Source organism: Macrotis lagotis, chromosome 6, assembly GCF_037893015.1.
Source record: "Macrotis lagotis isolate mMagLag1 chromosome 6, bilby.v1.9.chrom.fasta, whole genome shotgun sequence".
NCBI lineage: Eukaryota > Metazoa > Chordata > Mammalia > Peramelemorphia > Peramelidae > Macrotis > Macrotis lagotis.
In genome coordinates, this window is record NC_133663.1 from 184683423 (window position 1) to 184699487 (window position 16065).

Sequence of the window (16065 nt, forward strand, 5' to 3'; positions counted from 1 at the left end):
CAACTCAAAGAGCTTAGAAACAACACTCTAAAAGCTGAAATTTCCAGAGGATGATCTCTGAATTTGAAGGGAAAAGTTCTCTATGAATGGAGAGTGACCTATCTAGTAAAATACAATGGATTTCCCCTCTCTTTTAGAAAAGTATTTTTAAAAAAAGAAGATAGATATGAATTTCCTGTTTCCAAGACTGATACTCAAGCCCTAAATCATGTGGTCAGTAATATGTTGCTGAATATGAAATATCTGTGCTTATTTTGTGTTAGAAGTATAAAATTTCTTTTCTTCCTCATCATATATTATGATAGGATACAACAAAGGTAAAGACATTGAAATGGAAAACAGATTGGGTAGATGACCCACTTCTTTAGTTTGGGTCATTTGAGACCCCCAGTTGTGAGTTTGAGTAAGTAATTTCACTAAAGATCTCAGGGATAGCATAAAGCATATGTAATACATCTTTGAAGAAGGCTGATCCTAGAAACTAAAAAAACCACTAGCAATGTTCCCATTAAACTCAGGATAAGGTCCCTTGTTACCACAGCCTTTGCAGTTCCTGTTCTGACTGTTATCATTTGGTGGGGAATGGTTTGAAAGGCATTTATCCCTGAGAATGTTTATCTGATATTTTTAAGGAATGGTGAATTAAAAAATCAAAATCATTAATGGAACTTTTTGGGGAGTGAAGGGCTGTCCTTGGCCCTAAGCATAGTAATTGAAATTATTTATTTATTGAAATTGCAAGATAATACATAGCCCACTACAGGAATCATTATTTTTTACCATTATTCATTCAACAGTATTGTATTCTTCACAGAATACTTAACATATTTGGAATGTGTTAATAGTAGATGTCTGTAAACATCAAGAAGATAAACAATGTAATAGAATTATGAACAATAAGCAGTGTGGGCACAGAACAAATTCTGCCAGACAAATTCATTCACTTTATTGGTAAATTCATGAAAGGAGTAAATGAAGGGAACAGAAGAAATGTTCCTAGAGAAACCAAATCTGAGGAAAGCAGATAAATTGTCTAATGAAATGTCACTTATAAATGAAATTTAAATTGGTTTGGACTTGAAAACTTGGAAAAGAATAGAAGCTCTCTGAAAAGTTCCCCCACAGTAAAATTGGCTAATTAATTGTGTAACAGTGAAGATTGGTGCTAGACTTCAGTTTTTTTAACATCTCCATTAATAATCTAGATGAGAAAAATTACCTTATTTAAATTTAAAGATGGGGCCAAGTTGAGGTATATAAAAAAATGACATTCCATTCAGTAAGTTTTTTCTGGGATGTAAAATTGTAAGAAACAAGAGATTCATTACAAAATATTGATTCCCTTTTCTTTGGAAAAAACATTTTGAAAGAAAAAGTAGTAGAGAAAGACATGAGCCCTCATTCATTTATCCTCCTCCCTCTCTCCATCTCCATTCTAAAGGTTAATCATTCAAAAACCCAAACTAATACATGTAGATGGAGTCAGGTTTATTTTTTAGTAACAACTTGACACCCCTGAAGTCTTTGGCTTATAGTTGGAGAATATTTGTCTTAGCACTGAACTGAGTTTTTAGGTGATAATGTCTAAAGTGATAAATAATCCTTTCCTAGGTAGGAAAAGGTGGATTTCCTTTTAAATGAATAGGGCCAATCCAATCTGCCACCCTTCTTTTTTCCTGACTCTTCATCTGATAGTTTTTGTTCTTATTGCTTTTGTTCTTTTTTAATAATGTGAGAGAAACCTGCTGACTGGTGGCTAACTATCTACCACTAATCTCTTGTTAAAGCAGACAAAATCCTATAATAAGAGAATGAAAATGTCCTATATGGCTCCATTCTTTTCTGCCTTCACCAGCCACTGCAGCATATGGTTATCTTTCTGTTTGATTGAATAGCTCTCCCAATTTTAGCAGGCATGTCATGATTGTCCCCAGACAGACTGTAAGCTCTCTAATCTATATCCTTCACAATTCTTGTCACAATATCTAGCACACAGTAGGCAGTCACTAAGTGGTTGATTGATCTCCACAGGACAGTGATTCCCTAGTGACCTAAGAAAGTTAATACATATCCACATAGGTCATTTATTCAAAAGTCTCAGAAAAATCTGCAGAGTTAAAAGCAGGTTCAAAAACTCAACAAAGGTTCTGCATGATCTCTGTGAAGTTGGATCATAGGATTTCAAGTTAGAAGAAAGCTTAGAGGTCATGTTGTCCAACTTCATCCTTTTAAATATGGCAAAAACTAAAACTAAAGTGGCTCAGGGTCTCATACAATGGGAATGGTTCTTCATCAAGGTATGTTACTTAAACTCCATCACAGAGATGTTTTAGAGAAGCAGTAGGGGGAAAAAAAAGGTGACTCATGATAGAAAGCATTATAGTGGGGGTGGCTAGGTGGCGCAGTGGATTAAGCACCGGCCCTGGAGTCAGGAGTACCTGGGTTCAAATCCGGTCTCAGACACTTCATAATTACCTAGCTGTGTGGCCCTGGGCAAGCCACATAACCCCATTTGCCTTGCAAAAACCTTAAAAAAAAAAGCATTATATTATATTACTATATTGTTCATACTATGTTTCTAGCTTTTTTTCCCCTTTTTACACAATGTAGACAGCACATTTTTAATATACTATATCCCCAAGATGTGTATTTAGATTTATGGACTTTTTTTTTTTCAAACTTTTTGAAGTACTTTTTTATGTCAGTATATGACTTCTGGGGATAATCATAATTTTAAGATAAAATGCAAGAAAATATGATGATTGTAGAGTCCTTCAGAAATAAGTACTAGAAATGTGTCTTAAGAAACAGAAATTAGAGAAAGAAATGGTTATGACTGTTCCTGATTCATTCTTTTTTTTTTTTTTTTTTTTTTTCTTAGGTTTTTGCAAGGCAAATGGGGTTAAGTGGCTTGCCCAGGGTCACACAGCTAGGTAATTATGAAGTGTCTGAGACCGGATTTGAACCCAGGTACTCCTGACTCCAGGGCCGGTGCTTAATCCACTGCGCCACCTAGCTGCCCCTCATTCATTCTTTTTTTATCATAGTTATCTCTCCATCCAAGTTAGTTGTTTTTGATAGAGACTGGACTTGGCCTACTATAAAGAGTCTTAAGCACAAGTGATTTCCCAATGTGTAGGTGTTGTCTATGTAGAAGTCACAAGTATATGGTTTTCATGGGTCATAATTCACACTTTACTTTGATCAGTTTTTCATGTTATATAATTCAGAAGCCTCTAAATAAGAGGAAAGACTCAGAGCAACTGTAATCCTTGCCTGTCTTTTGCTCCTCCCTCATGACTAGACTTCTTTTTTGCCTCCCAGAAGTCTGTCTCCTCAATTTGAATGTTGAGAGGTCTAACTTCTAACACTCTGCATTCAAACTGTGTGCTGAAGGGACTTCCTTCCTCCACCCGCACCCCTCTTTCTAATTTGGCAGCTCTTCTTTCTCATCCTTTTGACTCATCATATTTCAGAGCTACTACCCCATCTTCCTGTTAATGTTACTTATCTTGGAAATGCCTATTGTATTGAAAGTGATTAAGGGTCCACATCCCTGAAAATAACTGGCAGTAATACACGTAGGTGGATGATTTTAAGACCTGAGTGCTAGTGTTTATTGAAATGACCCTATAGCAAGATTTATTTATATATTTCCCTTCTATATCAAATACCAAAAGAAATTCCTATTTTGAAATCTATTAAGTATATAATTTTTTTGTTTAAAAATCCTTTGTTGATTTATATGTATTCTCAGTATTATTAAGATGGTAACATTTGTTAATGTACAGTGTATAGGGGCAGCTAGGTGGTGCAGTGAATAATGTGCTGGAGTCTGGAGGACCCGAGTTCAAATTCGGCCTCAGATACTTATTAACTGTGTGACCCTATGCAAGAATCTCAGTTTTTTAATCTGTGAAATGACCTAGAGAAGAAAATGGCAAACCACTACAGTATATTTGCCAAAAAAAAACCCCAGATGGGGTCATGAGGAGTCAAGACACAAATCGAAAACAATTGAACAACACACAGTGGTACTGTGTGTTACTCTTAAATGTGTATTTTTAATACATATGTGATAATATATGTATATTGTATATTTTATTATTAACATTTCTATGTATTTCAATAATTATATGTTATAATTTAATATTTAGATAAATATTTTCTAAGGAGAAAAGAATTCAAGATAGAATAATTAAATAATTTTAAAAGAGGTTAAAGCAATGTTAGAGAGAAAAAGTTCTTTCTCTGCATCAGGACACAGTTATTGCCACTTCCATTGATTAATTACATAAAAGAATCAGAATGGAATTGTAGATAGATGCACAGTTTTCTAGGACTATAAGCTATGGATGAGTAGCCCATCTGCATTGGTGGAGGGAAGGTCCACATCAGGAGTTCCCTGTCCCAGTGAAATACCAGGTCTTCTCAAGAATTTTAAGAAATTATTCCAGCGAAGGGGGCTGGGCGCACAGCTAGGTGGCTCAGTAAATAGAGCAGGACCCTGGAGTCAGGACAACCTGAATTCAAATCTGACCTCAGGCACTTAATAATTACCTAGCTGTGTGATTTTGGGCAAATCACTTAACCCTATTGCCTTGCAAAAGCTAAAAAAAAGAAATTATTCCTGGGTTTACTGTTGACTTAAGCATAGATTGAAGTGTTTACACTCAAAGATATCAATGAAGTTTATTCTATTCAAAGGATTTGGTTGCTCTTTTGGTGTAAAGAGTGGCATTGCTATGTTATCAATAAATGAGTTGAGAAATGTTTTCCTACCAAACAGGTATTTGGAAACTGGACCTTTGGAACGCTAGTGTTCACTGTGTTGGTATTTACGGTTACACTAAAGGTAAGTTTGTTGATATTAATATTTCATTTGCATGTCTGCTGATCAGTAATATACATTACGTATATTAAATTGTACATTATCCTTGGCCTCAGGTCTTATCACCCATAAGCTCCTTCCAGAATGAACTAATCCTGTAGCCAGTAGCCTTAACCATAACCTAATAAAAGAGTATGCTGCCTCCTTTGGGCTCAACTTGTTTAGAAGCAGGTGTTAATATACCTATCTTTAATCAAATCCAATGTATAAAACTGGAATTTATACAAAAAGTACATCAGAGAGTGAAGACACACTTCACAGGATTCATAGTAGAATTCTTTTGGAAAGCAAGAGATACATTTAAAATGATACATTTAAAATAGAAGTTATTTACATGAATTAAATTTTTTTCCAGATGCAAAATTCAGTTTTATTTAGAGGATTCAACACTTGAGCCTCTTTTTTAAAAAAAATCAGCCTGGGAATACCATAGATCTAGTATTAAGTAGGAAACTTGTAACAGCAAACTAGGAATGCTAGGCTTTAAAAATCAATTCAGATCTGTCATACTTCTGCCCTTAATCGTCATCAAAATGGTCTCATCCTACAATTCCTATTTCAGAATCTGACCTATATATTCAAAGTTCCAAATCTATTCCAAACTAATTTTAAAGAATTTGCTCAAATCAAGAGGTATAGCAAATTGGCATGTCTGGGATATACTTTTGTCCTATTTCAGTTCCAAAATCCCTACTAAAAATAAAAATTAGAAAAAGGACTCAAACATTCATACATACTGATGAGGTGATGGCTTGTCACCTCTTGTCTTCCCCTATTCGATCTAGACCACCACAGTCAGGCAGAAAGTGTGAGGATAATTTTTCTTGCATCTTAGTGGAAACCTTAAAAATAAATATGTGAATTAAGAATTTTACAAAACTTTTCAGAAAATCTTACATAGAGCAGTTTGTCAATACTCCAGAAAGCTAACTGACCCTATGATCACTGTGGGTTTACTGAAACCAAAGGAAAAAGGCAAGCTATTCTCATAAACAAAACTCAAAACAGGTGCTTGAAGTGACCTAGCCCCAATTAGTTTGTTGTAACTGCTTGGAGTACCATGATAACATGAACCCTTTGCAATTTCCCTAAGAATATCTAGGGTGAGAAATACATAACTAGATATTCTCCCAACCTAGTGCAGGAAATGCCTAAAAAGTTGCTCCCTTTCACCTCAGATGTATTTCTGTGTCTCTAGAAGACAGGTTTCTTTTATTGCCCCAAACTTGCATACTTGTGAGTTTTCTTCATTTAAAGGTTCTTTCACTGTTTTATTCTAGTTTGCCACTGGTTAATGGCTCCAACACCAATAACCCATTTTTTCACCCTTTTTAGCTTGCCCTTGATACACACTACTGGACATGGATAAATCATTTTGTTATTTGGGGATCCCTAATTTTCTACATTGTCTTTTCTCTACTCTGGGGAGGAGTTATCTGGTAAGAATCTGGTCAAATCATTTTGGGGTTCTCAAAAGCACTAACTTTCAAAGAAAAATAAATACATTTAAATATTTAAGTATTAGTCTCTTTTTATTAACAAGAGATAGACTTAGACCAAAAATTATCTTTTGTGATCACAGGCCCAGCAATATGTTCCTTACTTCTCTGTTCCTCTCCTTCTGCTAGTTCCCCTCTAATCCCTTTTTTCTATAAATCTCTTCTCAAGGAGATCTTTAGTAGCTTGGGAACCTGGAGCCTTAGATATATCTTAAGAATCCCTAGACAACTGTAAAGACAATTGCATAGGAGCCATTATCTATCTGTATTTGAGTCAAAAAATGCAAATATTTCCAAAGTGGTATGTTTTCCTCCCTCAGTTAAGTAGAAAAGGATTAATTAAACAGAAAGGGTGTACCTTTAGTCCAGCTGATAAAGGTATCCTAAGTTTGACTAGGAGCTATTCTTACACTAGCCACTGGACTGGAATATACAAATCAGCAATGTAGCCCAAGAGTCCTTCATTCACAATTTTAGAATTCTTCTGCCAGGACTTTTCCCTCTCACTTATTATATGTTGTAATGAATACAAATGATGGATTCCTACTAAATGGGAACCACTGCCCTAGACTCCTCCTCACTGATCTTACTTAGACCATATTCACTGATTTCCACTGTTGTGTGTACTATCATTGTCCATTTTCTCCTCAGGACCAAGGAATTTGACTAAAGAAAAATATGGCATCCAAGTTCAAATTCTTGCTATCTAATCACAACTAAACCCATGCTGAGTCTTTGTAGTCCTTTTAATCCATCACCCATTGACAATAACATTTTCCATAAATCTTTCCTTCTTTCTTGTTCTTGTTGCTACCTCCAGCACTCTCCTAGAATGATTTTTTTTCCTTTATTTAGATTAAGACATCGTCCTCCTCATCCACCAGAATTTTATTCCCACAATTTTCCCATTTTAGTTTTGTATCTTGAATCTCTTTTTTTTCACTTGACTTTGAACCTTCTTCGTTCAACCATACTCAGGTCTCCTCTGTGCTAGAAGTATAAGCAAAAAACAGAAACTCTTTCCTTTTGTAACTTTCTTTCTGTTTTTCTCCTTTTTTCAAGCTAATTCCTCATTCCCTCATTATCTATTCTCAGAACTTGATTTTTCCTTCTATTGAATTTTCTCACTTATAAGATTCTTAATGACTTCCCTTGCTCATTGGCCTTCTCTTTAACCTCTCTATAGTGTTCTATACTGCTGACCATCCTTTCATTAAGAAATTGAATCTGGGGTGACTAGGTGGTACAGTAGATAGAGCACCGGCCCTGGAGTCAGGAGTACCTGAGTTCAAATCCTAGCTGTGAGGCCTTGGGCAAGCCACTTAACCCCATTTGCCTTGCAAAAAAAAAAAAAACTAAACTAAAAAAAGAAATTGAATCCTCCTTAATTTCAATGTTTGGAGATAACATTTTGTGAATTTTTGTACTTCTTTGTTCCTTCTCTGTCTCCTTCATTACTTTTTTTTTGTCTTTTTCTCTGTTCTTTCCCTCAAGGATTCTGTGCATCCTCATTATTCACTTTTCAAAAATAGTTTTCTATTCTATATTTTCAATCCCAATTTATTTTTGATCTTTGTCTTTATTATTTATCTTTAATCCTGCACTTCCAGTTGTCTACTAGACATTTCTCCATGAATAAACCTCCTGGTACCCCAAGCTAAAATCAGACCCTTTGTCCACCAAACAACTCATTGTATGTTGCTTAATGTCATTTCATATTCATTAAGCTCCCATCCTATACTGTATCCTAGAAAAAAGAAATCATTGTAACCCACAATAATATTCTGCAAGGGTCTTGAAATCATTTTGTATGTCATACATTTTCATCTAAATATTTTTTAACATTCCTATCAAATGTTTGTTGGGGCAGCCTACAAATAATAACTGCACCTACCTCCCTGGGGTGTTATGAGGATAGGATGGGATAATATTGGGAAAGTACTATACAGTCCTTCAAACACTATAAATTCCAGAGTCATGGCATCTACCACTTCCCAAAGATGTCTTTTTTTTTCATTCTTTTAGACAGTTATCTCTTTTTACCAGTGAATTTCCTCAGTGTGATGTTAAAGAAAATTAGTAAGCTTTTGTTAAGTGTTTAGGGTTTTTAGGCACTGATGCCAACTGCTAGAGATACAAAGAAAGACAAAACAAGGAATTCTGATTCTAATGTTGGCAAACAGCAATATATGTACCAAATAGATACAGGATAAAATAGGAAAAAATCTCAGAACAAAGGCACTCATAGGAAAGGGTTGAGGACTCTGAAGGGAATTTAAAAACCAAATAGAAATTTATATTTGTTCTTGGATATCCTAGGACCCCTCTGGTGTTTATTGAGGGTGGGAGAAAGGATAATATAGGCAGACTTGCACTTGGGAAGATTCCTTTGGAAGCTAAATAGAGAATGGAAGGAACTTGAGGGAGCAAGGGAACCAATCAGCAGTTTATTTCAATAGTCCAGCCCTGAAGTGATGAGAGCTTGCATCAGGGTAGCCTCTATATCAGAGCAGAGAAAGAGCATCTATACGAGAGATATAGCTGCAGAGTAAGAAAATATCAGTCACAAGTCATGCCTAGACTTCTCTTGAATAGAAGAAACATTGTCTCCATAGAGAATTTAAAAGTGGGTAAAAACATATTAATTTTTTTCCTTATAAATATGTACTTTCTCATATGTTCTGTTTTTTCCTTCTTCTCTCTTTGATCCTATAGGCCTTTTCTCAGTTATCAGAGGATGTACTTTGTGTTCATACAGATGCTATCTTGTGCTCCTTCGTGGCTGGGTATCATTTTGTTAATAATTGTCAGCCTTCTTCCAGATGTTATCAAAAAGGTTCTGTGTAGGCAGTTGTGGCCTACAGCAACAGAAAGAACTCAGGTAAATATATTTCAGAAGTAGTCATTATTTTAAGGTTAGCGTTATCTGTTGGGAATGGGGGAGGAAATGATGTAAAAAGTTCAATAACTTTATAATTCATTGCATGATAAAGAGGAAGCAAAGAGTCAGATTGGGGTACTTATTTTCCACATTCTCAAACTGTGTGTGTGGGGAGAGAGAGAGAGAGAGAGAGAGAGAGAGAGAGAGAGAGAGAGATCCAGCTCCAGAGAAGATTTCTGGAATTTGCTTTTTCTCAGAAAAGTTTTTGTTCTTACCACCTACTTATTAACAGAGCCCTTTTACCTTTGCTATGAGCATGGTCCCAGTCTCGTAATTCCAGAAGACTGGTTCCTTCTCTCCTTCTTTATTAGTCATGGAGAAGTAAGACTCACTGTTGAGGAGGGGGATAGAGTACCTGATCATTCCTCAGTGTTGAAGATCACCTTGCCTCCTTGATCTCTATATCTGGTCTTTTTTTCTTAAAGAATCATGGTGGAAGGGGTGGCTAGGTTGCACAGTGGATAGAGCACCGGCCCTGGAGTCAGTAGTACCTGAGTTCAAATTGGACCTCAGACACTTAATAATTACCTAGCTGTGTGGCCTTGGGCAAGCCACTTAACCCCATTGCCTTGCAAAAAAACCTTAAAAAAAAAAGAATCATGGTAGAATAGAGGGAACCAAAGGATAAGAAGAGCAGGAAGCCACAGATAAGATTAGGGTAGCTCTAGCAACCTAAGGACCTGCCCAGAATATGAGGCTAATTTGAGTAGTGAATAGGGAGATATAATTAAAACAGTGAAAGAGAAGAAAAGACCATACATACACATGCAAATATGTTTATATATATATATATATATGTATATATATGTATATATATATATATATGTATATATATGTATATGTATGTATATGAAGAGATAACAAAGGAGAATAAGGGATTATAACTACTTACTTTGAAAATTAATGAATGCTATTTAGAACTCTGTTTTACCTAGTTTTTAAATCCAAATGGAAATAAGCTTTTTGTGAATTATGTTTTGGGTAGAGGTTTTTAAGTACCCAAATCCTCTTTGTCTTGCATGAATAGCAAAAAAATTATGACTCCAACCAGAGCTCATGTCACTTTTACGGAAAGTAGGTAGGAAACAGCTAAAGAAGATAAGTAATTGGGAGCTTTGCTCTCAGTCTCCCAAGTAAGAACAAGTCTCTAGTCTTTAGCTTATGGTAGTGAGGAGAGCAATTTTGATGAGTCTCCCTGTGCAGGGAACTTTCCCTGCTGCCTTCTGTTGGATAAGATGAGGAAAATAAAAATAAAGAAGTGCAAGATAGTTCCAAAATCTTATGCTATGAGCAGCAAACCCATTGAGGATTTTTGTTTGTTTCTTTTTAATCTCTTGAATAATAGTCTCAAATACATAGTTGTTATAGATTTGTTATAGATGACACCTTTAATTCTTAAGGATGGCTCTGTATTTAACTTAGTATGACAGCAATGCAGCTCCAGAGTTATTCTATTTTTAGTTATGCTAAAGGAGCAAATTCTTTATTCTTCCATGATGTTTGAGTCAAGGAAAAGAATAATATGGAGTTATGGGTTTGTTTTTGAGGGTTTTTTTTTCCTCCAGATATAATAGAAGTTATCTCCTTAGTCTTGTAGGTCTTAAAATAACATTGAATGGTATAAACGTTTCCTGCCATTAAAGGAGTTAAAAGTTCATGGGGCATTTATTATCAATTGGGTTAGAGGGCTAAAAAGGAATAAGAAAGAAAACAAAAAACCTTGGCATAATGCTGGGATAGCATTGCTGAGAGTCAGGGTTCAGGAAGGAAAAAAGTCTATTTGGGGATCTTAGCAATGCCATTTCTATTTTCTTAGTATGAACAGCATTTATATGCACTGAGAAGTTGTTAGCTTTTAACCAGACTTATTGCCTTGTGTTTCTCTCTCCCCTTTCCTCATTTCCTTTCATCTTCCAACCTGTTTTGCCTAAATAACTACTACCTTATTTAAACATAAATGATGTGCATGGGTACCTCCTGAACCTTCTGGGAATGGCAGACTAAGCATCAGTGCCTTTCTGTTGAGCAGTCTACCATCTTTATGCTTTCTCAGACTTCCAGCAGTCTGAGTTTCTAACGGAACACAAGGTGACTCTTTTTCTGCCTTTTTGCATGCTTGGAGGACAGTAGATGTTTTTACTATAATATCAAGAACATTTATTACACACTCATGTTTATACCAGAGGCATCATAATAGAGTGCTGGACTTGGAAAAGGAAAGACCAGGGTTCAAATCCTTCCTCTGACATTTGCTAGCTATGTGACCCTGAGCAAGGCACATTACTCCATTGAGTCTCAGACATCTCTGCTAAATTTTCTACTAAATTATGAACGGGATTCAATCTACTTTGACAGAGGGAATACCTGTGCTGCAAAATTACAGATTGTCAATGTATCTTCTTTTTAAACATCAAAACATAACATAGTTTCCCCAGAAAAATAGGAAATATAACCTTTGATTATTTTCCCATATTAATAACTGTTGACTAATATTCAATACCCACTACCAACTATATTAAGAGAACACTTGATTTAAACTCTTATTATGTAGAGTGACACTGTAAGGCAGGTGGAAGAGGCATTATTTTTCATTATTTTTCAGAAGAGGAAGCTGAAGATGATAGAAATTAAGTGATTTACCAAAAAGGTCTCACAGCTATTTAACCAGGACAACCCAGGGCTCTTCCTCTTTCTAAGTCCAGTGTTCTTTTACACTATATTGGTCCTTTAGTTACTTCATGAGAGACCAGTATCTTTTAGTGTCTTTATCTCATGAAGTACTATATGGAACAGATCTGATCCATATTAAATTCTCATAGTCACATTTCAAATTCTGGTACTGATACATATACCAGGTGTATTTGCAACTCAACTGTACCCCAAAAAGACACACCCTTGAGTAGGATGTTATTGGTGTTGGCATGATTTCCAGCTCTCAACTACAATTCTAAAACAAGCTCATTAAAGATCATTAATCAGCTCTCTGAAATATAGTGTGTGCTGTTACTGGAATAAACAAGGGAAGAATACTGTTTTATACAAAAGTTTAAGACTGCTTAAATTCATAGAATAAAATTTGATGACTTTTATTAGGGAAAAAGTTCTGAAAAAATCTCTGGGTTTTTTAGATGTCATTAAGAGCTTAGGTAATAGCATCATATCCTGATTTGTAGTCCTTTTTATCCAGAGTCAATATTTCAAGATAAATGAATCCAAATCATTTATTTGTTTCTTGTTCCTACATTTAAATACATTTAGTCTGCCCCATAGTAAAGATATTTTGAAAAAGTTGTTACTTTAGTTCAAACAACCTCCAATATTTGGATCGTATATACCAAAATTTCACATTTAAGTTGGATATTTGAAATGCTGTTGAGTTTTCCTATTTAAAAAACCACTGTTATAAACTTGGCCTTTCAAGTCTGACTAGGAAAATGGCATTAACATATGATGTCTCTGATGCTGTACTGGAAATACTCTAAAACCTGACAATGTGTAACAACATATCTGTAGAGAAATACTCAGTTCCGTTTGGAAGACCAGGAACTGGAACCTTCCCAGTTATGAAGGATAAAATTGATTAGGACTGAGACCCTCTGATCTCAAGTCACTGGTGATAGTTTGAATGTGGCCTGTGAGAGGAACTGATGATAAGAAAAGAAAAGTGTGAGGAAAGTTTTACCAGTAATTGGAAATGAGGAAGAGGGACCAGGACTCAAGATGGGGCTTCAAGTAAGATACTAGAACCTCCCAGGCATACTTCTTTGGCTTACCTTCCCTATCACCTCTTTTCTTAAGATATATTTTAGGAGGTATTACTCACTTTATCTCCAGATGCAGAGCTGAGTACTCTGGGGTAATGAGGAGGTTGAGAACTGTAGTTGGCTGGGAAGCAGGGAAAGGAGAAAATTTAGGAGGGAGAGGAGCTTGTGGTCTATTATACATTTTAAACATTGATTTTTGATGCTCCCAGGACTGTCTTCTTCCTCTTCTGCCTGCTGAGTTCTTAAATGGCAGGACTGAGAATAGAAAAAGGAAAGGAGATAACATTCCTGGGAGACTGTTTTCCCAAACTCCTCACCCCTATCTTTTCTTAGTTTCTCTTAATTAGCCTTCCCAAAAGTACTGTGTGGAGGAATCAAGGAGTGAGAAAATGAATGAATGAAACATATCATCAGCCCTGCTTTTCCAAAAGACCCTGTATCATATGTATTTTCTTAAAACTCCCATAACTCAGCTCCAGTTCCTGTGAGGAATGGTTTAATACCATCCAAGTCTACTTTTCCCTTACAATATTAAAACAATCTTCAACAGCTCCTAACCCAGAAAGGCATAGTAGACAGAAGTTATTATCTGGATCAGCTGTTTCTGGGGTGATTGTTAATATGTAATGAATACATCTCTGTTGGCATCTGATAATGCTGCCATTCTACTAAAAGCAGTATATTGCACAAATATCTTTTTAAAAGAGCAGGGAACTTTTTTTCTCTTAAAAACTGTTGATTGAGAAACAATGTGCCTTAATGGTGACCCTGCCTTGGAGTCAGTAGGACTTGAGGTCAAGCCCTGACCTGGAATGGCTTATAGGATCACATAATTCTCAGTGTCCTTAAGCTACAGAGTTGTTACTGATCCATGTAAGTAAAGAGAGTTTCCATGCTAGGAGCTCCCTAAATTGATGGAATTATAAGTCTGGGTCAAATCAAACAAAAAAATTCCTCAAAAACATTTGACTCTACAATTACTTTTGGATTGAGGTGATTAAACACAAATGTACTTTTAAGTAAATTAAAATGGCTTAGTCCAATCTAAATTTTTTTTTATAATCTAGGGTCATCAACATATGTTCTAGTGAATCACAGAATTCCATCTTTGTATTTGAAATCATGGAGGATGAAATTACAAGGAATATCATATAAGGCAAAGATCGTTCTAGTGCAGTTGATTTTAGCCTTACCAAATTCATCTCCAAACAATTTTCTAGAACTAGTACTGATTAGAGACTTAATTTAAAGAGGCTGTTTTACTTTTAAGTAATTTACCAAAGCTGGAAAATGTCATCACTGATCACTGTCTTTAATTTCCACAGCAGTGGAAGGTATTGAGGCCTTTAGACCATTGAGCATTCATCTCTAGGGCATGTGAACAACTATTTATGTTCACTACTTAGCCATGTGAAAATAAAGATCAGTGAACCAAAACCGAAATATTCACGGCACATGCAAAACACATTTTTCTATGATGGAATTTAAACTATCCAGTGTTCTGCAAAACTTTGGAGGAATTAAGCAGTTATTTAATCTTTATATGGACTACATTTTATTGTTGTTTTCTACCTTTCTCTGTAAAAATTTTCAGAGGCACCAAGCCTCTTTCCATCCTGTACTCCATCTTTTTTTATTTTTTCTTTTCCCTTATTTTATATGAAAACATTTCACCAATGCAAGTTAAGCACACCATTTGCAGTTGTCCATCACTCTTTTTCACATTTGACTGGGGACTGACCAAGTTTGAATAGAGCACCGGAAGAAGGCCAGCCCAACCCATTGGGGACCATTTTGAACATCACAATGTTCAATCTTTTGGATTTCATTTCTCTTACTAGAACTCTTCTTTCTGATTACTGGCCACTATTTTAGTTTTGTTCAAGGGGCCATTGAGGCCTCTTGAGGAACCTTCAGCAGTGCTCTTAGCAGAAGAGCAGGAACTTCATCACTGCCTGGGAAATATCTCAGAGGGCCATGTGGACCATGCAACGGGCTTTCTGGTATGAGCTCTCCTGGAAGCTCACCCTGTCTGTGTTCTTGGCAGGTCCTGTGGAGTCTCCTACCACATTGTAAGCAAGAACTGTGCCCATGAATTTGACTTTTTACTGCACATACATTGTGGACAGTCAGTGACTTCACTCATGTTTCTTATCTCCAGAATGCAGCACATGTATTTGGGGAAAGTAGGCTCTTCTTTTCCCCCCTCACATACCCAACCTTGGATACAGTTCTCTTCTGGTCAGTTCAGCATCACTGTCACGGATGAGAAGGGAAGCCTGCTCTTCCTTACTGTATTTCCTGCATGCCCTGGAAATTGGCACTCACAAATAAAAAAATCAATTTGCCTTCATTGATTTCTCTAAACCTTTGCTTTCCTTCCCCCCCCAGAGGTACTTAATTGCGTTGAATATTTAACAGCCAGTGGCAACATACTTTCCTACTGCGTGTTTGACTGTATGATGATGAAAGTCCCATGAGCAAAACAGAGATAGTTCCCTTTTTACGTGATCCAAGAGGCACCGGAGAACATAGCCAGAGGTGGTGTCTCATGGTATAAAACAAGTGACTTCAGCTTTCATCAGGTTTGTATTTAGTCTGACAGTAGGATCAATAATGGGCCCATGAATTCAGATGAAAGGGTTTAAGGGATGAGAGCCATAGAGACAGACAGGGCCTTATGAAAGTAGAGTCACCAAGGTAGGCTCTGGGCCGAAGCTCTGTGAATCTGTCTTGAGGTCAGGGAATCAGATGCTCAGACCTCGAGACAATCCATTCAGATTTCCCTCATGTATGTGGGCAACAGTCTCAGTGTTTTTCCTCATCCTTGCAGAAGATTATGAAACAAAAACCAACTGTACAGGCAGTGGCGACCTACGATGGGCCCCTCCTTGAAGGATCTCTTACGTCCTCCGAAGCATAATTAGCTCATTGATAGGTAACAGTATTGCACAGATGGTGCCAGTTTGG

At 36.3% G+C, this 16065-nt stretch overlaps 1 protein-coding gene across 5 annotated transcripts in view; it reads left to right on the forward strand.

The window, feature by feature from the left end:
• The window catches only part of ATP11A (ATPase phospholipid transporting 11A), a 238865-nt gene that overhangs the window by 208016 nt on the left and 14784 nt on the right, over positions 1 to 16065 (forward strand). Inside the window, exons 26-30 of one of the 5 annotated variants that reach the window (XR_012469549.1) lie at positions 4790 to 4855; positions 6227 to 6330; positions 9106 to 9271; positions 11331 to 11419; positions 15487 to 15680. Coding sequence is in view for 3 of the 5 variants with exons in the window: in XM_074192058.1 (XP_074048159.1) it covers positions 4790 to 4855; positions 6227 to 6330; positions 9106 to 9271; positions 15929 to 16018 (426 nt within the window). In the remaining 2 variants the exon portion in view is untranslated. Of the gene's footprint in view, positions 1 to 4789; positions 4856 to 6226; positions 6331 to 9105; positions 9272 to 11330; positions 11420 to 15486; positions 15681 to 15928; positions 16034 to 16065 lie in introns of all 5 variants that reach the window. The other 4 variants (XR_012469550.1, XM_074192059.1, XM_074192058.1 and 1 more) reach the window with 4 other exon arrangements.